The 25,913-nt window shown below is 46.5% G+C and overlaps 1 protein-coding gene across 9 annotated transcripts in view; it reads right to left on the reverse strand.

Moving 5' to 3' along the window:
* Positions 1-25,913, reverse strand: part of LOC118795688 (discs large homolog 1-like protein) — a 149,368-nt gene that overhangs the window by 104,947 nt on the left and 18,508 nt on the right. The window contains exon 1 of one of the 9 annotated variants that reach the window (XM_036554360.1): positions 18,642-19,226. The exons of the other annotated variants lie outside the window; for them this stretch is intronic. Within the exon in view, the coding sequence (XP_036410253.1) occupies positions 18,642-18,671 (30 nt within the window). The 5' untranslated portion in view covers positions 18,672-19,226. Of the gene's footprint in view, positions 1-18,641; positions 19,227-25,913 lie in introns of those variants that run through there. 9 annotated transcript variants of the gene reach the window in all.

Here is a 25,913-nt window from a genome sequence, read left to right on the forward strand (position 1 = left end):
ACTGGAAGTGATCAATCCATCAGGAAGCCAGACAGCTTGCCAATACATTTAAAAGGGAGCTGGTGTCATTAAAGACTTCCACCGAAAATAGGGAAAATTCTTTATAACGTGGGGCTGCAGAAGATTTCCTTCCTTTTCAAAGTGAGACTTTTCTTTCATGATCCTGGTGTCTCTGCAAGGTTTTAGCTTCCTCTGCTAATGCAAGAACAACTAAACCAGCACAAGCTAAGCCTTTGGTCTGTGAGAAAGCGATGGCAACCTGCCCAAAGAGACCTATGTGACTCACTGGGGCCCTCTGGAGAGGCCTGCAGCACCAATACCAGTGCCCCACAGAGCGGAAAAAAATAAAAAAATAAATACATAAAATCCACAGTGCTTTTGAGGTGACGTCCAGAAACTGTTGAGTCACTTGATATCAGCATTACAGGCCTTACTAATGTTCCAAAGGGTCCTTCTCAGTTCATTATGAGCAATTACAGTCACGCAACACGCAGGCCCCCCCCCCCCGAATCCGCATAACGCTCCCGTGCGCAGCGAGGCGCCTGTGCCCTGTCAGGGCCGGCAGGCTTCTGAGACAGCCCGCACAAAGCTGCGTTTCCCTTACCGTCATGGGGCGACATCCAAGCCTCACCTTATCTGTGAGAAATACAATCAAAAGGCACACTTATCAGTACAGCGAGGGGGGGTCAGGTAGTCTCATTATCTGGGCCTGTGCCGCTGAGAGGCACAGCTCAGCGTGTGTCGATCCCCCCCCCGCCCCGTTGTTCAGCCTTTATTAAATTCCTCGGTGCTGTATGGTCCGGGCGGACCGTGATTGCGTGTGGGACTGCGGCGGTGGAGGTAGAAGGAATTAGCAGGTCCCGGTGACCGCTGGGATCTGCGGCTCACCGCCGCGTTCCATCAAGGTCGGGCAGCGGCAAGGGCGCGGAGCTGATCCCAGACCATCCGTTCCTGCACCACAAACCGCGGGAAATACAGCCGCGCTGACAAGCTACGCTCTGCGCCACAGGATCTTCGATTTTGGATCTTGCAATGCGCCTCTACAGCAAAGCTTCCTGCCTGATGTGCATCGCTGCTTTAGGGCGCTCTCTGGCTCCTGCACAGTGAGGACCGCCACGGCCATTTACAGGAGGCTCTGGCCAACAAATGCTTACTCATGTTGCACCGCAGACTGTCCTCCACTCCAGTGCGCGCGGCAGCAGAATGTGACAGGTCTGTGAGCAAAGCTTCGCTCCTCAAAACTCACTCCCGAAAGCAGTTCTGGAAGGCCCCAAGCTAGGTGGCCGAGTGCTGTCCAGGGGCTTTCGTGAACATAACGCTGCATTCTATTACGTTGTAGCTGTAGTACCAAAAGCTGGCAAGGCAGCTATTGTGTTAGGTTAGGTTTGTTTACATTTAGCAAAATTGAACACTGACATGTTAGTTAGTTATGTCTTTTACAAACAAATCAGATTTTCGCTGACATATTTCACCTGCTGTATAGTTTGAGGACAACCCTGCATGCTGCATATTCAAGGTGGTTAGAAGGGAATTCAAGTGAAATATATATTATATGAATGTGCAATTTTCATGCATAACTCCGGCTATCGAAACAGCCCTAAGGACCACGCCCAGCCTCTGTCCCTTGTGTGAGGGGTCCAACTGAAATGCAAGAGGTGGTCTGTGGAGAGCTGTTCCAGCGAGCCCCCTACTCTTGCCATCATTACTGCTGCCTCAGTCAGGGGCTGGTCTGAAGTTTAGATTTGGGTGGAAATGCTAAAAAGAAAATCTCACACTGATAACTGCTGGATTGGAACACCCCTTCATGACAGAGGCCTATCATTTGTGATTCACAAAAGCACTGACAGCATGAATGTTTGAGGGATAAAGGCCCTTGATTTGCTATGCCTTTCTGCATGTCCAAGTAAGCACTTACCCTGGAGTTCATTCTCAAGCAGGCTAATTATTGAATTTTTTTTCCAGTGAACTTTCTACAAACTTTCAGCAACTGTGAGAATCAGCAAAAGGGCTGGATAAAAAAATATTTTGCACTGCGTTCTGGTCCTTTTTTTTTTGGATGGCAGTACAAACACAGATGTCTAAAACTGCAGGACCCAGATGAAAAAGGAGTGAGCACAGCTGAGGGGATGTGTGCAGGAACCAAAGACCAGACACGCATGGAGCATCAGAAAGACCTCCAACCACCAAGATGAAACAGAGCAGTGCTGGGCCCTTTCCTTAACCTTCCTCCATTATAATCCCACTGGCAGTTGCATCTGACCTCCCTCTCAGCAACCCTTAACGAACAGAAATCCCGCAGCATCGCTGGAATCAGCAAACCAAATGCAAAACAAACTCAGTGGTCAAGTTTGAGCGTAACCTTTCAGTAGGTCTGCCCTTATCCCATGAAGCCAGTCAAGCTCCTTCTCAAAGTGTCTCGATCGGAGGTGGTGAAAGGGGGAGGGGCCTCCTATTAGAGGGTGCTTGACTGCCTCACTGCAGTGGGGTCCTCCACATACATGACCTAGCAGGGGCTAGTGTGATTAGCACAGATGCTACACACCCAGCTTTCAGCGATCCCTGCCCGGAGTCGCACGGAGGACGGCGTGATTTAGAGCTGACACAGGATGAGAAGAGGGGGGCAGTGCTCACTCTGGGAGGTGCCTGACTGGTTGGGACAGGGAGGTTACTCATCGCCAGTGACCAGAACTGCTGCAGGTGGCCCACACCCCCTTTTATATGCCTTAGGGGAGAGGGTTGGGGATGGGGGAGTCCAAATAACAACAGATACAGTGGTAAATTTTAATGCTAGCTCGCCCCTTTTGCCTAATTCCCCTCACCCAACTAACATACAGTACCAGCTTGGACACACATTTCATTTTTTATTTTTACTACATTTTAGAACAGCAGGCATCAAAACTATGCAAATAGTTCACAATTTACATTTGTCTTAGAAACTTGAGTCTTGAGATCAAAATGCAGGTTTCCCACGTGTTAATCAGGTGTGTCCACACTTTTGACTGGTACCGTACATACTGCACCGCACGAGAGTGAGAAAGAAAAGAGCAGAAACCGATCACGTCTGAAACAGATACCGCCTTGAACGCGGATTCACCACATTATATCACCCACATCAGTGTCATGATCGTTCCTTTTGATTTCTTGCGGTCGCTGTTTTTCACAGGGAGTACTGTGCCTGTGCCATTTTGCAATCATCACATTATAATGTTATAACGGTTCAAGTATGCGTTTTGTAAACCAAGTGTGGTTTTTGACAAAGAAAAAGTTAGCGAGGCAGAGGAAAAATTTTGCAAACATCCGATGGCCTGAGCTCTCGACCTCAAGGGTGAGACCATCTGCCTGCCAAGGTGGAACACATGGCGGCAGCAGTGAAGGATCTGATCGGCAGATGGAAAAAGGCCTGCGATTACGTAAAGGGTCAGAGCAGCAGTGGATGGGGTTACTGCTATCAACTATCTGAGACACATGAGAGCATGCAATGTCTCCTTCAGCCGCCGACCAAACTAAAGACCGTAAACATCGACTTGATACTTCTGGCAAGGCAGCGCCTGAACTCTCAGTTTTAATAAACACGGTGAGCAGTTTATTACTGGGAACAGAAAAAGTGGCTTCTGAGAATAATGTCTGAGCTCATAGTGTAGATGTAGGACTGTCAGTGTTAAAGCTGCCTCTCAAATCCAGCATTTCAAGCAATGTCACTGCATTACAAATTCTCCAAGCAGAAAATAATAAGACCAGCTGACTGGTTGATATTAAGACCTTCTGTTGTCCCCCTGATATTTTTCAAAAAGGTGTTCCCCCAGGAGGTAGCCATAGCGACATACGGGCTTGGCAGAAACTTACATCCTTCAAACAAGCAGTGCTCAAGGTCACATAGTGCATTAGCCAAGATGCAAACAGCCCTAATGAATCCATGAAGCGGGTGCATCCATTACTACACTGCCCAGCACACTGCGCTCACCTCTCTGGCGATTAGCACAGAGTGGAGTGATCCTTTTCATCTACTCCCCTGAGGGGCACAGACAACCCCCCAGCCCCCCCCCCCCCCCACACACACACACACACACACAACGGACCCCCCCGCCTTCCCAAAAGCACTCTCACTCCAACATCCACCAGTGCTCCGCCCTCAACTTGACAGGGAACCAATGTGCGAGCTTCAAACGCTGTCAGTCATTTTCAGATTTCATACAATGAGGTTAGCCGCTGAGCACACAGGCGTAAAATTCAAAACAATGTGTGATGGAGCCGTCCTGCAAAAAGCGCTGGTGGAGCAGGTTTAAAACTCGGGCAGGGAGGCTGGGGCACGATGCGGAATAATCTTCCCCCAGTCTTCAAACCGTGCCGTTAATCCCCGAAGAGGAAAAGTGATTCATCTCATGTGCCCCCGCCCCCCCTCACCACCCTTTGTCATTCTTCACTCTGGAGCATGCTGGGAAGGGCACCTGAGCGCGCTGTTGAATTAGCTCTACTGCGCTGCTTAGGACACGTGACGGAGCCCCCGGGTGAGATTCTGTGAAAGGCACCCCTGAGACACTGCCGGTCGTGCGTGTCGCCGTGGCTACCCGCTCTGAGTGACAGCGGAGGGAATCTCCCGCGATTCCGCTCGAGGCGCCGGCAGTTGGGCCGAGGAGGTCTCCGGAGGCCGACCTCCAGAGTGACAGATAGCATGCGGGGGCTGCGCAAAGCTGCGCAGATCACCCCTGCTGCAGCTGGGCCAAACCCCCAGGCCCACACACGGATACGTTTCACCCACATTAACACAAACAGCAGCGAGGTGCAAATCTGAGACAGCTCGTTTCAAATTCCACATAATAAAAATGAAACAACAGACAATACCCACATGATACAGGTCTTATGGAGATTTTAATGAAAAAGGAACAAACAGTCATGACCTGAGCTTGACCTACAACCCTCTGCTGGATTCCATGCAAGTGAGGATCCAGTCACGTGCTGTCTTGTGTCCTTGTGAGGGCTGCACGCAATGTGCCACTCCATACGCTGTGGAGGATTTCCGTGTGGCTGGCTCTTCCACACGGATGGCTCGGACCTACCCTCGCTCCAGTAACCATGGGATCAAATCCTTCCGGTCACCAAGGACCCGGGCGCAGCGACGCGCCGCGCACAGGCGGTTACCGCGGCCACGCCGGGCCCTACAGCTGCAGCCCCCGTGCCGACAGTAAGCCAATAAGGAGAGCAGACGCTCGGCTTCAGCGCATCGCAGGGAATGTGGCCGCGTTTGAAGTGTGCCCCCGCAGGGCAGGGACGCCACCCTGTGGACGAAACGGGATCTGCATCACGCAGCACAGAGTACAATCTGATCATTCAGGACGCAGAGAGAATATGGCATTTCGGTTTCAAGCTCAGTGGGGAGGCATCCAGACAATGAAGAAGGATGAAGGCTCGAACAATCACATTAGGAAGGCTAAACTGTCTCTACTGCCTAACTCTGCCCATCTCTACTGAATGCTAATTCAGCCATAATTCAGACACACAGTGAGAAAACTCCCTGAACAAAAACAAAATTTATGAGCTTAAACATTTTTACAAGAAGCATGGAAAATAAAAGGGCTGTTTCAGACTCAGTTTATTTCAACTAGCAGAAACCTTTAGAACAAGCTGCCAGATATCGATTCATGTTTCTGTAAGTCCTTCAAGCTCACCTGTGCAGGAAATGAACCCTATAACAAGAGGCTGATAACTCCCCCCATCAGGGAAAGCTGTGCTGCAGCACACTCCCTCTCTCCCTCAACAACACTGATCTCTGATCAGTGTTCGGCTAGTGAGCAGTTCACCTGACAGGCCGTGCAATGATCAGAGATAAGTGTTGCTGGAAGAGTTTGGTGCGAGGAAGCAGTCTGAAATGAAACCCTGGGCTCAGACAATGTGCCTGGGACAGGGGCCATTTATCACAGCACTAGAGCTCCTATCTGCTGCCTCTGCTCCGCAGTCAATTTAAATGCACGCATCATACAGTACATCAACACTACAATAGAGGGCAGTATTCAATAGCTATAACTACATCAAATGAGAATGACAAATTATGAAGGTGCATACGCTAGCATAAAAATGTAAAAAAAAGGTTAAAAAAAAATGAACACACACAATCACTGACACGAGACAAGGCTTGGGGGTGCTAATATGCAGAGGACAGGGTCACTCAAGAACACGTTGCCTCTCAGGTAAGCAATCTGTTCAGGAATAAGTCAGTTTCATGACTGCACTTTGTTTAGGTTGTACCAATGAAACAGCAGCAAAAGCTGTGAGTAAATGCTGGACCAGTTTCACACTGCTGTGCCCTGGATTTGCATGGTAATTTGGTCTTTTTTGCATACAACCTGGCTGAGACACCGCAGGAACAGAGCAGTTACCGTGTAAATAAGGAAATACTCATAGCCTACTAACCCACTGGAGACGACTCACAGGAAAACAGTCAAATGAGAAAACCTGTTTTATCGGAAACTGCTCTAAGCACTCCTGTGAGGCATGGAGCAAGCTGGCCTCGGAGACCGTTTCTGCTGTGGACCTTTGACATAGTTATGCTCTGCTGAAGAGAGAAAATAAAGATTAGAGAAGAGCCTTTGGTTCTGCTGTCCACTATGTATGTAATAAGTTGTTTTTCTGTAGATAGCATTCTGTAGATAGACCCACTGGTCTGAACTGCACCAAGAGGTTGATGTCACTAAATTGAACTAAAAAGCCGCATTTACCTCATGCATACCACAGGGCACTCTGAGCATTTCTGTGTTGGCTCTTCGATCACCTGCTTTAAGCAAACATTGAAATCACTTTCTGAACAACACCAAACTGACCAGTAGAAGCACTGTCAGTACTAGCGGTGACACTGTTGAATTCAGGCCTTCGGGAAGCATCACATCCAACGTCCCACAACAAAACGTTTCACTTTCTAGTGTGGGTGGGGCATGTATGACTGAGTATGCAGAGTGGAAGCTTCTTAATTAGTGTAGATTCAGGCATTTTGGTACACAATGACCTACCCTTCACAATATTTAACATGAAACTGCAGACAGAACATTAGGCCTCCATAAAGTCTTGTTCGAAGCACACTCCCCCAGAAAGCAGCAGCTTAAGAAGTGAAACGGTGTATCCCTCTGTATCAGCATCAGCCAGGCTCTGCACGCTGGAGAGACCTTTCGGGGAGGATGACCGAGACTCTCCCCAATTCCATTCCACTCGCGCCCTGCGAGATTATAAAGCACATTAAAATAGCCTGCTATGTAAACCATGAGCAGCACACGCGCAGATGTTATAAAGATAGGTCCAGGCCTCACTTTGGCAGAGCGGATTGGACACTTGTTGACAGCCAGTCTGCAGCCTCGCGCCACGGCGCTCCTCTCTCACCCACAAACAAGAGGCGGGCCAAGGAGGAGAGCTTCAGGGGTGCCGACAAATAGCAACAGCTCTGAGCCAGGCGGTCACTTCAGAGGGAACCGGGGGACACAGAAACAAACAAGAAGCTCTCCCCTGAGGGCCTGTTTAAGACCCGCTGGACAACACTTAACCTTCTGCTGAATTCTCAGGGGGGAGGGGGGCGGATCGCTGCATCACGTTGCAGTGATGGTCAGGATCGATGCTGTTGCTGTCCGTCACCGGACCGGGAAAACGGCTGGCAGAGATGGGCACTGAAGCTCTAGACACTGCCTACTTTGGAAGCATAAAAAAACAACAAATATAAATACGACTTTTGAGTTTTAACTGTCATCTTTCCAACTGAGTTGCCCTTGAAAGGGAGGGGAAGGGGGTGACAAAAATATCGCTGTGGGTTCCTCTGGCCCAGATCTCTCTCTGCAACCCCCTTCTCTGGAGGAAGTGGCAGTCTCTGGATAAGCAGACAGGGAGGGCAGCGTGTATCTGTTTTCAGCCTGACCTGTCTGAGCGCAGAGATCTCTCAGCTTCACTCCCACGCTGCTGCCTCTGTTATAACGCCAGGTCCCCATTAACAAGGCAGAAGTGCCTCTGGTTACACTGTGCCGAACGCGAGCCCAGGGCAGCATCAGCCAGCACCTTGCCATGTCAGCAAAGTCTCTGAACGCAATGAGCTACAGTGTGCCATGCTCATTTCCATTTTAAAATAACTGACCCCCCACACACACACACACACACACAATATAAAAGGGCACTGCTTTGAAAGCACCAACTTCACGCTTGCAGCAACATCAAGCATGCGTACAGAGCACTCCAGTGTGAACCAGGCTTGGAACCCCAGGGCTTAATTTCCAGCTCAGATGGCTTCCGTTTTTGGTTCTGGCTTGTGCCCGCACCAGAGGACAGTCTCATTATTCAAACAGAATAGGTCAGCTACATGCTGCTACCTGCTGGCTCAAGTACAGGCTGACGAATGCTGTCAGCTGGAGTTACATGTACAACTTCTCATTCAGTCCTCATCAAGGTGGATTCCAGTCCAAAGCCTGTGATTTACAGGACCCTGTCCATTCCATTCTCTCTCCTCTTTAACAAGTAACTCCCCATCCCCAACTCCCCAAGTCCCCACTGGACTCTGCGGTCAACTCAATGGCATGTCAATACCAGAGCGGTCTCTCTGCAATACCATTTTTAATGTGATGTTCTGACTCCAACAGACTCCCAGTGGATTTTGGGGACCACAGAAATAAATGAGACAAAGGCCGTGAGTGCACTGATCTGAGCCGAGCCTGTGAGGGAGGGGGGCGCGGCAGACTCCGCAGGGGGACACGGCGAAGGCGTGCAGGGCCGCTGCAGGTCCCAGAGCATGCCAGCGTGTGCCCCTGTAATAAGAGATTGAAGCTGCGCCGATGCCAAGATCTGCCTGGGTTATGAAACCCCAGCCGGGGGGGGGGGGGCGGCCTGTGACTCCGCAGCCACCACGAGCCCGCCCGCTGCCAATCAGAGGGACTGCTAAGGGCTCGACTCGCCGATCCCGAATCCGCTTCCTGTCCAAAGGGACTCCGGGTCCCAGAAGGTGAGAAACTTCTCTGAATGTGGAAAACCTCTGTAATTACTGCATGATTAGTCGGAGTAATTACTACTCGCTCACTGCTCTGTACTTCTCACAGTGTCAGCATTGCAGCTTGTTTGAAGTCTGCCCCTAAAGTCCACAGCATGCGCGGCCTCCATCAGAACACCCAGCCCCCTCAGGACTCCGCGAGAAAAGTGCTGTCTTAGTGAGCGTGTGCTGGAAGCTAACTCCGAACGCAGTAAAACGCTGAAATAATGAAAACGCGTTGATTCGGGATAGATTTCTCTACCCAGGCAGGTGGCCATTTCGGGCATCAGAGCCCACACAAAGCATTCTCGTTTTGTCAGAACCATCTGAAGCATCAACAATCCTCGGAGCGCACTTTGACAGGTTTTGCTTTGGAGCTCGGGCGCGGAACACACATCATGCCAACAGACTGAAAGGGAAGAACTGAAATATCAGGTTGGGATCCTTCACGTGGAATACAAAACAATTTTTCCACCAATCACGCGCCTCGCTTTTGGGCGGTTGGTTGGGGTGGAGGAATCTGATTTCCGACGGGGTGCATTCGAGTGGATGGCGGGATCGGCGTGCCTTCCACAGGCGAGACACCGGCAATCCATCACAGCGGTGCAGCCGCGCGCAAACAACAGCGCCAACAGCCCGCTCGCTCTCAGCGACATTTCCCTGAGGTCCCATACAACTGCCACGCCACTGAGAAGGGGAAATCAATAAAGTGAAAGTCATTATCTTCTTAATCCTGCTTCTTTTATTGCCAAACAAATTAATTGGATTCGCGTCTCTTAAAAATGGTGCTCGGTTGCTGGCCTGTTGGTACGCTGCCTGGGATTCCATTAAAGTCTCGTTTTACACGAGCGCTACATGGTGCCCCAGAGAGCAGCGCCTTCGCAGGCCTCCCTTGTGTGAGAGAGGCGAGCTCAGCGGTGATAACATGGGCCCCCGCGCCCTTCGGCTCCCCCGGCGGATGCTAAGCTCGCAACAGCCATCTCTAGAGCTGCTGCTATGTAAACAGGGGCACGTAGCAGAACGTAGCGCCCCCTACTGGCCCCTGTACACTGCCCACGTCTGGGGCTCATGTCCAAATGCGACACACCTGGTGATCTGGATCTTTTCGTTTCCCAAAGGGGACGGAGCTGAATTTGAATGGCTGTGTCCCTTAAGAGGGAGAGGGTGTGAGAGCTTGTGGCGCGAGAATGTCACCTGGCCATAAAAAAGTGCACAGGTTTGGTTCCAAGCAAGTGCTGCTGATTTAGACAGAGTGCGGGCAGCAGCGTGGCCCAGTGGTAAGGAGCAGGGCTTGTAACTGAAAGGTTGCTTGTTAAATCCCCTGTTGGGGCACTGCTGCTATACCCTTGTGCAAGGCACTTACCCACAATTGCCTCAGTAAATGCCCAGCTGTACAAATGGATCAAAAATGGATATTGTAAATCGCTGTTGATAAGACTGTCTGCTAAACGACAATAACATAATGTAATGTAATGTAATGAGGCTACCGCAACTAATCCCGCCAATTATGGGGCCCGGCAGAGGAGTATAAGAAGTCCCAGACAGAGGGGGGAGATGCATTCCCGCCCTGGACTCACTTGTAGGACCAATCAGAACTACTCCATTACGCGGTAAGATTAGGAGCTGCTCAAATACTCTCTAAATTCTAAAACATCCCTAACCATAGCAGACAGTGACCCCATCAGCCATCATTCACTAAAAAATAAGTAGGCTACTAATATGACAAACTGTCCAGGGGAACACCGATTAAGGGCATTCCAGTGGATGTTCCTGCCTAAAAAGAACCCGTTCAATGTGATCCTTAGGTGTATGACAACAGTAGTAAATATAAGCACATCTGTAGGTGAGGTAGACATGCTGGAAGTCAGAAATTACTGGGCTAATGGTAGATTAGCTCTTTCATGCAATGAAACGATAAGAAAACTGTCATTTCCCCCCCCCCCCCCACAGATCCACAAATGTAGCACTAAAAGACAATTCAGCTGCTAAAACTTTGAAAACAAAGAATTGAAAGGCAGGCCCGTCTTAAAGACTGAGAGTCAAAAGACTATTTAAACATAAACCATTAACCTTCATAAAGGTGAAAAGGTGTGAAAAATTCTACCCTCCCCACAGAGTTGAACAAGAAATGAACTACTGCACAAGCACAAACAGCAAGAGCATTAAAATAATCATGCAGTCTCCTCACAACTACTTGCACATCCCATATGACGTAATGCAGGGAGCTTTCAAAAAGGACAACTGTTTGCAAGGACAGTCTGTATTTTCAATTTGCCTAGCAGTTGAAGAGGTAGATGAAGCCGAATTGGATGAAGTTACAGATTTGATAGCTGACATTGAGGGAGTAAGCAGTGCGGCTGACACTCAGCTGGGGGACAGGGTGGTACACTGAGTGCCAGGTAAAGCAGGAGTATATAAAAGCTCACATCAAGTACAAAATGACTACGCCAAATAATCCCCGTTAGCAAACCCCCATGATGCCTCAGGCTGCCACTACCTGGCGTTTTGGTCATTTTTGAAGCTCCTGTGTTACAAGAGTTACATAACTGTAAGCTGACCTCCAGCTGCAGTCCTATCCATTTAAAAGTTCTTTTTTTTTTCCTCCTCAAGACCAGTTTGACAATACTGGGATGTTTCAAATCCAGGGACAAGTGTTCCATTTCTAAAGCACGGATTAACAGGCCCGGTCCTAAGTGGTCTAAAGGGGGGGGCACATGTTGGGATTAGTTTGCGATTCTCTCCTGGGAACACATCTCCTTTGATCGCCAAGGATTTCCATACGCAATAAGGCAATCTGGCCAGTGAAAAGACTGAGGGGGTGTGGCGGGTCTTGCACAGCATGCTGGGATTTTGAACTACAGGGTACTTTCACAGAGTCTCCGCTGGAAATCTCAGAGTGCATTAATCTGTATGAAAAAGCACAGTGCTTGAGCAGATATGCGGGCTCTGTATTAAATATGCAGGAGCCTGGGCCCTCTTTAGTTTCATTTTTATTCATGACAAAGCATGAAACATAAAAGCAGGCATGAAAACACTAACTCCATACACAAACCCATAATCCATTTCTTCTGAAGACTAAGCCTCCTCGTAAACAGTCAAATTAAAAATGCGGGGCCCAAGAAACGGCATGACTAATGTTATCTAAACGTTCTCCTGGGTGTGTTTGTTTTTGCGGATGCAGGCACCACTGGGCTCTCGCGTTTCGGCACTCTTGCGATCTGCATCGCTGATGTCCATCTCCACCAGCCCAGTCTCCACTCCCAGTGCATGGCGGCAGGTCCTCAACCTACAGAAAGGAATGTGAGCTGCTTCTACATTTTTCTTCTTTTTTCCCCCGTGCCACACACTTCGTGGTTGCAGTGTATAGCCAAATGCTGCGTATCTAAAGAAAAAGGTACCCTTGGATCATGTGTGACAGTGCAACTTAAGGACAAGCCACTGCGCAGGAGGCTTGAACAGCCCCATCCATCTCGCTCACCTTCTTGGTCTCATTCCGGGGAGCGCGCCAAGACGGAAAACGCTCACGATGAGGGCAAGCCTCTCATGCGTTACGCAAGGCTAATCCGCTAATCATGACTTTGTCAGGGGCTATGCCCTACTTTCCCGCCAAAACTCACGTAAATCTAAATAATATACGAGCCATTACTACATTAACAGAATAATTTAAGTGTGTTCCAATGGCAGGGCTGCATCAAGGTAGCTTACATTGCGCTTGGGAGTTATTTCAGTTCAACAGGCCTTAGGATGTCGCACGCTTTTGATAAATGTTGTGCATTAACTTCACAAAAGGCCATCAGAAAATGGAATATTATTAAAACTGCTTACACTTCAAACATTACAGTACATGCGCACATGGTCATCCCACCAGGGCAGAACATTGTGTGCATGTGTGTGTGTGTGTGAGTGTGTGTGTAAACATATGGTCAATTTACTACGACACAGGGAGGCATGGTTACCATAACAGATGTCCACTAGATAAAGGCTATACAGGAAGGAAACCTTTCTTTAAAGAGGCCGTGTTTCACAGGCAGAACATGAAGGACGCATTTTATTTGGGCTGAAGCACTTTTGCGAACAGGTCCCCGTAAATTAACTCTGCAACGCCTGCTAATTCCCAGGCACTATGGTACATTAACCCACTGTACTTACAATTCCATCACTTACGTTTAAACACAGTAATTACAATGGAAAGGTTACGCAACAGCTCTTCAGCCGCACTTTCAATTATCCCTGTGGCCGCAGGCGCTTCGACAGAAGAATTTTACTGGAAGAGCCCCCGCCCCCCCCGCCAACGTAAGTAGCACTTGTGCTCTCATTGAAAGGTTACCCTGTGTACTTACACCGCGTGGCGATGGGCAAGAGAATTTATCCCACGCTTGCACTCTAAAAAAAACAAATGGCACATTAACAGCAAAATGATAAACTGCTAGCAGATAAAATCTGCCAAAGAAATGCCTGTGAAAGTTTAGGTCAGGACAACAGTCAAGAATGAATGCTTCTGAATGCTTACAAATGATAAAATGCTACTGCTATTTAATTACTGCTATAATTGACTGCAAGTGCCCATAAAGTAACATACAGTCCAATTAAAATAATAAACTGTCTCTAGTATGGTGATACTTAGGATGGCATCACTGATCTCTCTAGGCTTCACTAGAACACCCGGATGCAACACCGCTACCAGGGTGTCCTTGCTACCGTGTAAGGTCCGAGGCTTCAGCGAGGAGAAAGAGGCCAGTTCTACCGCTGCTGGTCTCTGGAATCACATGAACTTCTGCACATCTGAGGACATGTGTGAATTCCAGAAGTTGCTGGTTAACAGCAGGCTAATTCGCTTCAGGGTTTGATTCAATCACCCCCACTTGGGAGAAGTCACAGGACCCCACTGCACGTGCTTTTTAAACAGGCTTGGAGAAGAAGCTCTAAAATGTTCAACAGGACGCTGCACCCATGAGCTCTTCATGAAACTGTAGACAACCATCATTTGCATTTTACGACTGTTTAAAAAACAAATACTTTGACTGAAAAACAATCTTCTCCGCGTGGTAGAATTTGTACAGACAAGCATTACAACTCCTCCTCAGTTTCACCACCATTAGCCAATCACTTTGCTTGGCAGATGCCTCACCCAGGCTGACGTGCATGACTTTCAGTTAACACACTACACACGTACTGAAGCAGTCCAGGTAAAGAATGATGCGGGAGGACACAACTGTACTGTCCCAGGTGGGATCTGAACCCACCTGGGACAGTACAGCCCAGGGAGTGGGACTAACAGCTCATTGGCACTTTTACCATTGCCCTCCTTGGACTACATTCACTATTCACAGAAAAAAGCACACCGTGTAGAGATGTCTAACCAACAGGGGAGCATAAACTTATTCAGTTGTTTACGGAGGCTCTATGCAAGAACATATATTCTGTTTGGAAAGTTTTGAGCATTTGAGGACTGAGGTAGAACAGAGGCTGTCTATTCACCATTGTGCACAGCCGTACGCCATCCGGACCGGCACAGTGGGCTGAGCTGACAGCTTCACTCCAGCACGCAGTGCAGAGTGGAAATTTCCCCCCCATTCCCCATGAGTCAGCCACACTGCCTTCATCAGACCATGCTTACAAAGACGGGGAGCGGAGTGCTCCGGATGGTGCGCGTATTACATCAGATCTTTGTCAGAAGTAATTACTGCCAAAGGTGGCATGCTCCTCGTACTCCACAGCCGCATGCGGCAGAGAGATACCTCTCTCTCTCTCCCTCTCTCTCTCTCCGTACTGCACAGCGGGGTGAACCTGTGCAGGTGGCCCGCTGACATGTGCGGGCGTGCGGGTGACACGAAAGGAGCAAAGGTGCGGGTCAGGGGAGGGGGGTTGCGTCAGCAGCACTGCGGCCACAGCTGGGCCGAGACACTGAAGCTTATCAGGGGAACATCTGCAGCTTCCGGAACAGTAAGACGCCCTCAGGCAGAAATAACGCCGCCCCTCCACCCTGGAAGGATGGGCTTCAGCTGGCAACATGGACAAGATTTAGTGTGTGTATGTGTGTGTGTTTTTGTGTATGTAGACTTTTACACACACTAAAACTTGTTCACTATACCAGCTGAAGCCCATGCTTCCACACACACACCCATAAAATCACACAGTGTGTGACACAATACCTGTTAGTTAACACATTATCAGAATATTTATAAAGTAATGTGGCACTGTGACTTGCATTGCATCGAAATTGTGCCGGTACTAATTATTACCATTAACTGTGAACAGTCATGAACACACCTGTGTACAACATTAACATCAAGACCTACTGCTGACGCTCTTATCCGTAGCAGCTTACAAAGGTTACGATTTTATCCATTTATACAGCTATATGGCTGTACATTATATTCATATATTGACTGCACAGAATGTTGGAAAACCAGAGATAATCTTTACTACTGTGTTTGCTAAGTGCAATGACTGAGACAGAGGTGCAGGATGGTTATGGCACTGTACTGCAGTATTCGTGGGACAGAATCCTGGGTGGGACACTGCTGTTGCATCCCTTGCTCAGTTTCTTCCACCTCCACTAAAAGCTTTGCTTTGTAAATGGATTTCCGAATCCGAGACGATTTCGGTCACTTTGGCCAAAGAAATAACGCGGCATAAAACAAGCTGACGTTTCTTCACTCCGATCAGCTCAGTAGATTGAATGCACAAAAAGGCATAATGCACCATAATGTGAGAGGCAGAACAAAACACGATACCTTTAACATGACCATACAAAAAAAAAGGCATGGTGAACAACACAGTATGCACTGGCACCGTCTCCAAATTTCTGAAGCAAGATCTGACAAAAGGGAGGAGATTCTTCACCATATACATATTCAGTTCCTGTGTGCGGCACTAGAGTTTGTTGAACTGGGCAAGGTGACGGGCAACGCCGTGGCAGCTCAGAAAGTGCCCGAGGACCACAGTCTAATGACTCCTTATTCTCAAAGCCTGTCGCTGACAGACTGGAGAGTCGCCATCAACCTTGCAGCCTGTTCATTAAACTAATTAACACGATTAACATAATACATCCTCCTCCACGAGGCAGTTTATATTACATGGAAATAATTAAAGTAATAGGCTTGCATCAAACCAAACCCCTGCCATTTTAAAACATGCAGTAGAAGCACCTACATTTTGAGAAGGCAGAAGTTATACTTCTGATCATGATCCCCAGGGAGTATATTTTAAAGGGCTTTTGCTTGACATTTTCCTCCTTACCCAGTACCTACAATCTAGCCTGTCATGGGCGGCAGTGTCGCATAGTGGTTAGGAGCTGGGCTTGTAACCAAAAGGCTGCTGGTTCGATTCTCCGCTACAACACTGCTACAGTACCCTTGGCAAGGTACCCAACCCAGAACTGCTTCAGTAAATATCCAGCTGTATAAATGGACAACATGAAAAACTGTAACCTATGTAAGTCACTCTGGATAAGAGTGTCTGCTAAATGCCAATAATGTAATGTAATTTAATGCTTCACTATGCAAACAAGACAAGAATCAGTCAAGCAGCAGTCAGGAGAAACTGATTACATCAGAACAACTTCTGTTAGCAGAAACTAATGTCAGAGGTAACAATGAGGTGGATGCCCTCTGGGTGCAGAACACAAACTAAAGTGATAATAACTACACTGATAATGTAAAACCCCAAATCCCCATCTGCTGATTTGAACACACATTCCACAGGACCTTGAATTTAAACCCACAGGAAGCAGGTCCAGCTGTGAGGTAAATGGAATGCAAGGGACTGAATGATGAGGTTTGATGCTTATAGTGTTTATGAGGCCGAACATTAAACCAAAACGACTATTGGGCACGCACACGGCTGGGGGGGGGGGGGGGGGGGGTCAAGGCAGACAGGGTCAGTGGTCCCCGGGGGTAAAAAGGTGAGGACGGCACAACACTATGTTTAAATCACCCAAAAATGCTTTTAGATGTGTCATGAGACCAGCAAAATCACATTAGTGACACTGACTTTCGTGCATCTCCTCCTGATAAAATTGTCCCCCATGGTAACACAAGCAATGGAAGCAACAGCGTGACTCACAATTCCAGGAGACATGAGTGACTCAGGCCAGCTTCCCGCTTTTCATTACAACTGTTACAGTAATCAAATAAAATGATAACACGTGGGGGGAAAAAAGTGCTACAATAAACATGTGCTATAATGCAAGGTCTACCATTACATTATTGTCATTAAGCAGACACTCTTATCCAAAGCGACTCACATAGGTTACAGTTTTTTTTTGACATGATATCCATTTATACAGCCGGATATTGACTGAGGCAATTGCGGGTTAAGTACCTTGCCTTAGGGTACAACGGCAGTGACCTCTTGGGGAACTGAACCAGCAATCTTTTGGGTACAAGCCCTACTCCTTACCCGCTATGCTACACTGCCACCCAATGTCCTAAAGGGTTAAAACTAACAACCATTTCTAGCGGGGCAGAATGTTTCAGGCCACTGGCAAGCATGCTGAGAGGACACGTCTGAATCCTGGAGAGTTACCCAATAGTCGGCCTTCTGAAGTATTCATCACTGCCCAGGGAGTGGCATCGCCTTTGAAGGGGGCCCGCCACCAACCCAATTTCAACCTCACTAGCACAGAACAAGCTGCTTTGATCAGTTGTTGAACCGGTGCATCATGTAATATGGGTACTGGATCTACAGAATGAGGTCTTTCTCCATGTAAGGTACACACACTCCAATTTGGAACCAAATAAACACTGTCTTACAGTTGAGTAAGCAAAAGCAAACTGGTGGATCTGATGCGGTTTGAAATTTTACCATCCCCAGAAAGGCCTGCAAAACAAACGCAAATAATACACTCAAAAGAGCGAATTCAACAATGTGAAAATTGGGTGGCTCTATTTCCCCAATTAATCTATCACAAAAACTGGAGCAGAATTCAAAAGTGTACTATGGAGTTCTCTCTCTCTGCAGGCAACAAATGCTGAAGTAGGAGACTTCATTAATACGGCACTTCAAAACGACAGTAAATGTCACATGAAGTATTGACTTATTTTAGTAATCGTAGCAGTTTAGCGACACCTGGTTGAAACAGCAAGGCCAAGGCGCAAATGTCAAGTGCGCATTCACCATCTTTGGAAGTGGCCTTTTTTTAGATTGGCACACATACTCTGGCGTTTTTCATATATAAAAGAAAACTAAGGCATTCAGATACTGCTCTTTTTTTTTTTTTTTGACATAGCCCAGCACCAATCTCATTTACGAGCACGGTCATCATCACGACTTCCTAAAGGGATCTGTACAGAAGCACCTGCATTATAGGATTTATGCCCTGGCTTAATTGGACTCTTGTAACTCCAAAAAACAAATACTCAAGCAGTGCCAATTCTATAGCGTCGCTCTGATTTAAACTGTTGTCCCTCTCACTGAAATCACTAGTACAGACGCTCAGCTCCGTTAACGAATTACCCCATTCTAAGATATCGTTTTGTAACTCTATTAATCTAAGCATCAAATACGGTGAAAACGCTAACTTGAAATATGAGACTCATTTTCAAGTAGAAAACATACATATATATTGCTGAGTTGCAATGGAAAAGTATCAATGTACTTCATCCAGAGGTGGTGCCACGCTTTGCGGTTTGCTAGAGGTATGTTTTATGCTTACCTTTGTGGTAACAATGCATAGACAGTCCATCCTTCTGAGCAGGGCTGCAGCCTCGTGCTTCTCAGCATTTCATTTCGCACCTTTTCTGCTGCGCTCGGAACGGATAAAAGGTGTCCACCAACAATTAAATACAGTGGCGAACAAACATTTCACACGGTGGAGGTCACAAAAGACCCTTCCGATGAGATGAGATCGAGAGGTGTAAAAGTCTGCATCCCTCACTTCTTCCGTTAGTTAGCAGTATCCGCGAACTCCAGTCAATGCGCAGGGAAACGATGCGGTTTTCTCCTTCGAGTGTTTCCGCGCAGGCAGAGTTAAAACGCGCTCGGGAGCCAGTCAATCCAGACCCTGCCAGCTCGCATTCAGTGACATGTGCAGTTGTGCTTAGAATCTTTCATTAACCCTCTACACACAGGTTCGCTGCAGCACGTTTCCTTTGATGATTCAGTTGGCTCAGGAGACTGACTAGCTGAAATCCTGAAACGCTGTTGCCCCGTCCCACCCACCGTTTGAAAGCGCTCAACAAATGATCCTTCAGATCTACACCTGAAACAACGGTGCATGGGTTGAACAATTGTGCTGTTCAGCATCTGTTGCCAAGATCAACACTGTAAGTGACTTTCTTGGTCAGAAATAAACGGAATATTCCATCCTTTTTATTTGCAAGAGGGGAGATGAACATGAATCTCTCTGGCACGAATCCCACGCAAGTGAAAACTCGCAGCATCTCACGACGCAGGAAAAAAAAAAAACTTTTCGAATAATCACACACCTAACACGCTACAATCCTTGCGCTCGAATTATTAAAACGCACCCAACAGATCAGAACACCGCCACAGCGACCGGTTCTAGTGTTCTTGTTAACTGGAACTCAAATTGTTCCCTTGCACTGCGCCCCGTTAAATGTCATATGAGTAATTCCTTATAAAGACAGAGGGAACAGATTAAGCTGAAGTGGCAACATTTCACTGATCCGTGACTTAATTATGAGCAGACAAGCGCCATCAGCTATCATCATATGACACGAGAATCAGGAGCGCAGCAGTGCAGGGCTCTGTGAAATTGCAAGCGCGAGGACAGTCTGTTTATTTGGGTCTTAAAAAACGATTTTTTGCACCCTATAAATGAGATACAATATAACGAAAACCAAATCTCTCCCCGGGATGTATGACAGAAAAAGAAAAGACAGCACCTTAATCAAATATGAATAAATGCGACAGGGAATAATCTATTTTTAAAACAGTCGCGAGAGTGAGGCGTGTGCGGACATTTAAAGCCATAGATGCAAAAACTGCCTCCAAGACAAGCCATTAGGTCACCCTTAAACCAGTGAGCAATAACGTGATGGCATCGACACTAAAAAAGAAATCACTTTTCTTCTAAAACGCACGCACAATTTAGACTCCTACACCTCTTGCAAGTTGTGATAACTCCGTGTAACAGTTGAAACAGGCAATTTCAGCAGCAAACGAATCCAAGAGGGCAATATCTTATTACTTAACTCAATATGAATAATTCATTTTCTAATTATAGCAAAAAAAAAGAAAGTGCCATTTTGGACAGGTAAACGTAACAATATGGGAACAAATGCAGTGTTATTAGGCAGCACAACTGTGTTTAATAATTTATTTATGATCCATAATGTTATAAATATAGCACAGAAATTTAAGAACTTACGACTGCCATATGGACCACATATCATTCATATGCTACTATTATGAAATGATAAAATTCCTTCTATTGTGTGATTCACTGTAACTTATTTACGAGCATCGTTACAAGATGACAATTGGGACAAGAGCCAGCTACACTTGGAGATGGTACAGCTGCGCCAATACAGCTGTACAATACATTTTTCCCCACAATACATACTTTTTGGAAACTGCGTGAAGAATAAATTTATATTTTCAAATATCTCTAAAACATTAGCCTGGTCAGACCATACCTGATTTTAACCTGGTAGAAGTGTATGTGTGCCTTCCCATTCTGCCTGCAAATGTCTCAGCTTTTTTTTTAATACACACAGCTGCATTTATGACTTGTAGAAAACTGTAAATCATTGTGGTTCCTAATGTCACTGTGCCCATTTTTGGCCTCTATTCTATCAACACAAAGAATATAACAGCAAAACAAGTCAGTTGTTCAAATTCTATGTTCATACCTATATTGTACTATATTGTACAGATATTTATGAGCCAACCTTTCAAACCTGGATTATAATACATTAATGTTGCCATTTCAATCAATGCATTTTGCTGCAATTACCAATTCTTCCATTCTTCTCTGACATCTTCGCTAATGGAAACTAATATTTGCTGACATACAAATTCTTCTATTGCATGCAAACTTTTACGGTCACAAGCTTAGCACTATTTTTGATGAGAAAAGTTTTGAGACAAACACATAATGGATCTCCATCCTTCTGTGTTGTATAAGCCTGCTAGGAAGTGGGGATTGTCATTTCTTCCACTTTGCTAGGGCCACGGAGAGCCATTCCTTTATTCCATCAAGGCCAAACACAACCAAACCATAATGAGCCAGATAAATGCAATCACATATAGGCAAGCATGCCCTGCTAACTGCAGTGTGCTGCTGCAATCCCCAAACAGAAGCACTCTGAAGAAAAGAGCTGACAGCCAAATGGAAGAAAGATGAAGAACCGGATAAAAAAAACTCTCTCATTTAGAATTCATATATTCACTATGTATTTTTCATTACTCAACACAAAACCAGAAGTTAGTTTAGTTCCTTTTATCAGGTTTAAAACAGAATGGAGCCATGTGAATGATGAATATTGCTCATATGTGCAGGAATAAAATATACCAGGTGAGAATGCTTTTGCCTAAAACTGGTTTACAGTGGTAACCACAGACATAGCCACCATGAGAAAGGCTACAAACAGACATGAGTTGGAGGTTACATTATTTAGCACATTTCATTCTATGCACTTCTTTCCATATTAGAATTTTTAAAAATTTTAAATTCCCCAAAATGAACTGCAGACACAGCAGCGTGGCAGATAAAAAAACAGAACTAAGCACCACAAGACTTGTTTCCTTCTGTGGTCTGGTAGAATACGCCTGTCTTAGAAAGAAAGTGCAAATGCGAAGTCAAATGTCACTTCCATCCAGTAGAGTGACTCAAACGCCTGGGCGATCTTTGTAAAGTGTGTCTGAGATAATAGGTTCATGAATAACTATTTCTTTATCTTCCCATGCTTGTCCCTTCTTAATTAGCATTTTTTTCATTCAAAGTGCATGAGTCAGAAAAAAGAAATGTACAATACTGAAATGAGGTATCCATACAGAAATACAAACCAATAAAAATGCAAATTGCAGAGGGGGAAAAAAAAGTCTAACGCTTGTAAGGTGTTATGTCAGGAGCGAGGGACAGACGTTCTGTTGAATAACCACTGTCTCATTTTAACCACAACATGAAGGACAGTGCCTCTGTGTGTCACTGTACAGGATATTCATTATCTCAAACTGATCATCACATCCTGGGGTCTATGACAACTACTACTTTTATTTTCACTGTGAGTAAAAGCATAATCCTTCCTGCGTGAACATAAAATATGGGGAATTAAACAGACTTGCCATTCACCATGTATACTACGCCCTAAGCATCAGCAGATGTATTACTATTTTCCCCCAGAGAAATAGAAATAAGATGCCCTTTGATGAGAGTGTTGGAAATTTACCATTTAAGTTACTGTGGGTTTTATCAGAGAAATGAATCAGCGTTGTGACCTGTCTGTACTGTGTTTGTGGATCTCTAAAACATGATGTTCCACTGCTGTGGGTGAAAGAACAGTTTCAAAACACCAAGAGACAAAGGGCTTTTTTTTCTTTGACCGTGAGACTACCCCAACTGTGCTAACTTTCCCACTCTGCTAATCAGGCGTAACCCAAAATAAAGACAAAAAAAACCCCAAATCACATCTGCGTGACTCTCTGTGACTGAACGGTGACGTGCAGGAAGAGACAAAGTAGGCCTGAAAGAGCTACAGCCTCCGTAAACACCACACAGAACCAGAACACACTGCTCACCATTCAGATAAATATTTTATGTGTCCAAGGTTCTGTGACTAATTCTCTGCTTCTGAGGGAGCGTCTCTCATTCCTGCTGCCTCTGTGTGTCTTCCAGAACAGATCGGAACGAACGCTTCAGCAGAGACGAACCTTGTAACGGGTACTTCCAAAGCAGCAGAGCACTAAAAAAAATTTTCTAGGATTCACCAGCTTCAAGCTGCACATCCATACCATCCTCAAACAGACAGCACAGCTCCCTTTGGAGACGCTGCATCTTTCTGATCAGCCAGAATCTGGCTAGGAGGAAACCCATCACGTCTGAGCAGTCCATTAGCAGTATGCTAAGCAGCAGCACATCGGGCCCTTTGAGAGCCTCAGGTCTGGCATGGTATCATGCTGCTGTCAGTGCCGCCGACAGCAGCAGCTGTGCTGTACATTTTAAGCCAGAGTCACTGAGGACATTAAGAACCAGGCCTGCATGTGCCGCTGCTCTCCAGCACGTACCACCACCAGCACTCCACACAGTACCATCCCTCCACTACATCCACCACCCCTTCAGGTCAGAGAAGCACAACTCCAGCCTTTGTTTGTGACTCCACTCCACTATCATACAGCTGGGACAAGCAGGAGGCTTTCATGTAGGACAATCAATAACAGTTATTGAACGTGGCTTTATAGCAGCCTGTATGCAACTGGCCTGCTCCGTGACCGTAGGATCCTCGTGCTAAAAATGCTGGTTGACGATCACGCCGTTCGAGCCGGGACGTCTGACCCTGCACTGACCAGGACAGACGGGAGCTGTGCAACGCTGAGCAGAACCGCGCTGGCCGCGGATGAATGGACCCACTGATGACATGTGATCCAGCCAACAAGCTGAAGCCACCGGAGGCGGGGGTGCCTCCCGCCCGGCACGGTGCACCACACCATGAGGCTGAGGGGGATGAGATCGCCAGGCATGCGGCGATGGGAGATGCCCCGCCCCGCTGAGCGCGGTACTTACTTGTGCGGCCTCGGAAGACAAAGACTTTCCTAGCACATGTAGTATTTCGTTTAGGAGGGGAGATTCCTACAGAAGCAGTGTTATACACAGGGAAGAGGAGAAGAGGAGGAAGGGGAAAAAAAGACATTCAATTGTTGAACGGTTAACAAAACTTATTTACCACATATCTGCTCTCATTCACTCCTGCCCACTCAGAAATGTGCAAACTTTCTGACATGTAATTAAAGATTAAAAAGTTATAATCATATAAACAGGACTTTCTGAAAAGCTGTAGTTCATTAAGGATAATGTCAGATTTAAATACTATACATGTAAAAACGGAAGCTTTTTTCAGCTAAGAGAATAAATAAAGACAGCATACGAAAGCCATAAAGTAATGGTAAATGCCCATTTTTAAAATAAACTGCTTAAGTGAATCACTTACTGACTCATAAAGGAATAATACTGATGGTGACTTCAAGGTGACGATGTTGCTTTAATGAGTATTTATGTACAGCATGTGATGCCCAGACGTTTGATCTGCTCATTCACATGCAAAAGAGAATGCCGAAAATATGTCACACAGCCAGCGCTGAAGAACAAACAGAAAATTTCAAGCTTGGTAGGGAAGGACATCACAGCTTTAAGAGGACCCGTGGAAACTATGTAACAACACATAGCTGAGAGGACAGCGTGAATGTCGCATGCATGGTCCTCAGTCTAAAAATTCCTGCCTTTTCCCTTTCGAAGGAATGGGTGTGCATGTAATCGCAGGCAAACAAATGAGTCCTTCTGAACCCCTGCTCTCAAGAGGTGCTCTGCTTCCCACGCCTTGCTGTGATGGTGTGTGGGGGATTGATTTGGTGCTGTGCCGCTGACACATGTGTGGATCTGTGAGTGACAGCGTGGCCCTGCATCTATCTGACCTGTCACCCCTAAGGCTTTTTATTCAATCAGGCTCACAGAAAAAGGGGCATTAACGTCTGCGGCTCTCACTGTCCGTCACACGAAGCCCCCCTATCTCTGTGGCACTCATTTCCCTCTCTCTCTGCCTATGGCAGGTCTTCATCTCCCCAACCATGAGGCCCTGAGACTCCCCGTCCAACTACAAAATAAAGCATGGTCAGAACATCGACAAGAATAAGTTTCTCCTAAATATCCCAAACTGTATACAGTAAGCAGATACAATTCATTCAGAATGACTAAATTATACAAATAACATACAACAAAATGATATTATACCAGTATGCCCTGCTTATGCCGGCTCCTGAAACCCATTTGTAGTGCAGTGATTGGTCTGTGCCAGGCCTCTATAGGGAACACTACAGAGAGGCATCTAGATACTTGTTTCATCTCCAAATAGCCCCACTTTGGACGGTCCTCCAAATCACCCATGCACAACACCAAATTAAGACGTCAAGCGATTTTACCTCCAAACTGTCCCAAGAAATTGGACCCTAGATTTGGGGAGAAATGAAAACCAGTGCAGCATGATAGCTGTTGGTTTGGTTGTGTGTGTTTATGATGATCAGAAGGGCCATCAGAGCTGCTGCTCCACCACTAATTAAATGAGGTAATTAACCACTTGCCCATATACTACACACCTGTTTTGAGAAAGCCTGAGGATTTAACTGCCAAGATAATGAGTAAAATCATATGCTCCGGTAATCTCAATGTTTGTAAATTACTCTTTGCTCTTCATGAGGTCTACTGCTACACGCAAGATGTTGAGGGCATCTTCCGTGCCAGAATCGATTTTTCCTGAAGCCGTTAAGAGTATTGTTTCTGCTACAACACCAAACTACAACAGCACTGCTGCGAAATTACATTCCGTCAGCACTATGTTTAAGCCTGCCGACAACCGGGCGGCGTAATTCAATTTTCCCATTTACAGGAGAATTGCATTTCAATAAATATCTCCCCCGACGTGGCAACAATGCGAGTCAGCATTTTTGGTTTTTAGAATCAGGGAGGGATGGGGGAAGAAGTGATCTGTTTCCATCACATTTCACCACATAACTCATCTTATTTTCTGTAAGTAAAAAACAAGGCAGTGCAATTCTCCGTTGTCACGTACAGCACACCCACCCCACAAGCCGGGAATGGGGATGGACAGAGAGCTTATCCCTCTGTGCAACCCCTCCAATAAATCAAACCACTAATCTGCTCCATCTCTTCAATGGTGAGCACTTTCGTACAGATTACCGTGAGAGAGACAGAATGTTTTCTCAATGGAACACACAGGCAGAGATGATGTAATGG

The sequence above is a fragment of the Megalops cyprinoides genome, chromosome 20, assembly GCF_013368585.1.
Source record: "Megalops cyprinoides isolate fMegCyp1 chromosome 20, fMegCyp1.pri, whole genome shotgun sequence".
Taxonomy (NCBI): domain Eukaryota; kingdom Metazoa; phylum Chordata; class Actinopteri; order Elopiformes; family Megalopidae; genus Megalops; species Megalops cyprinoides.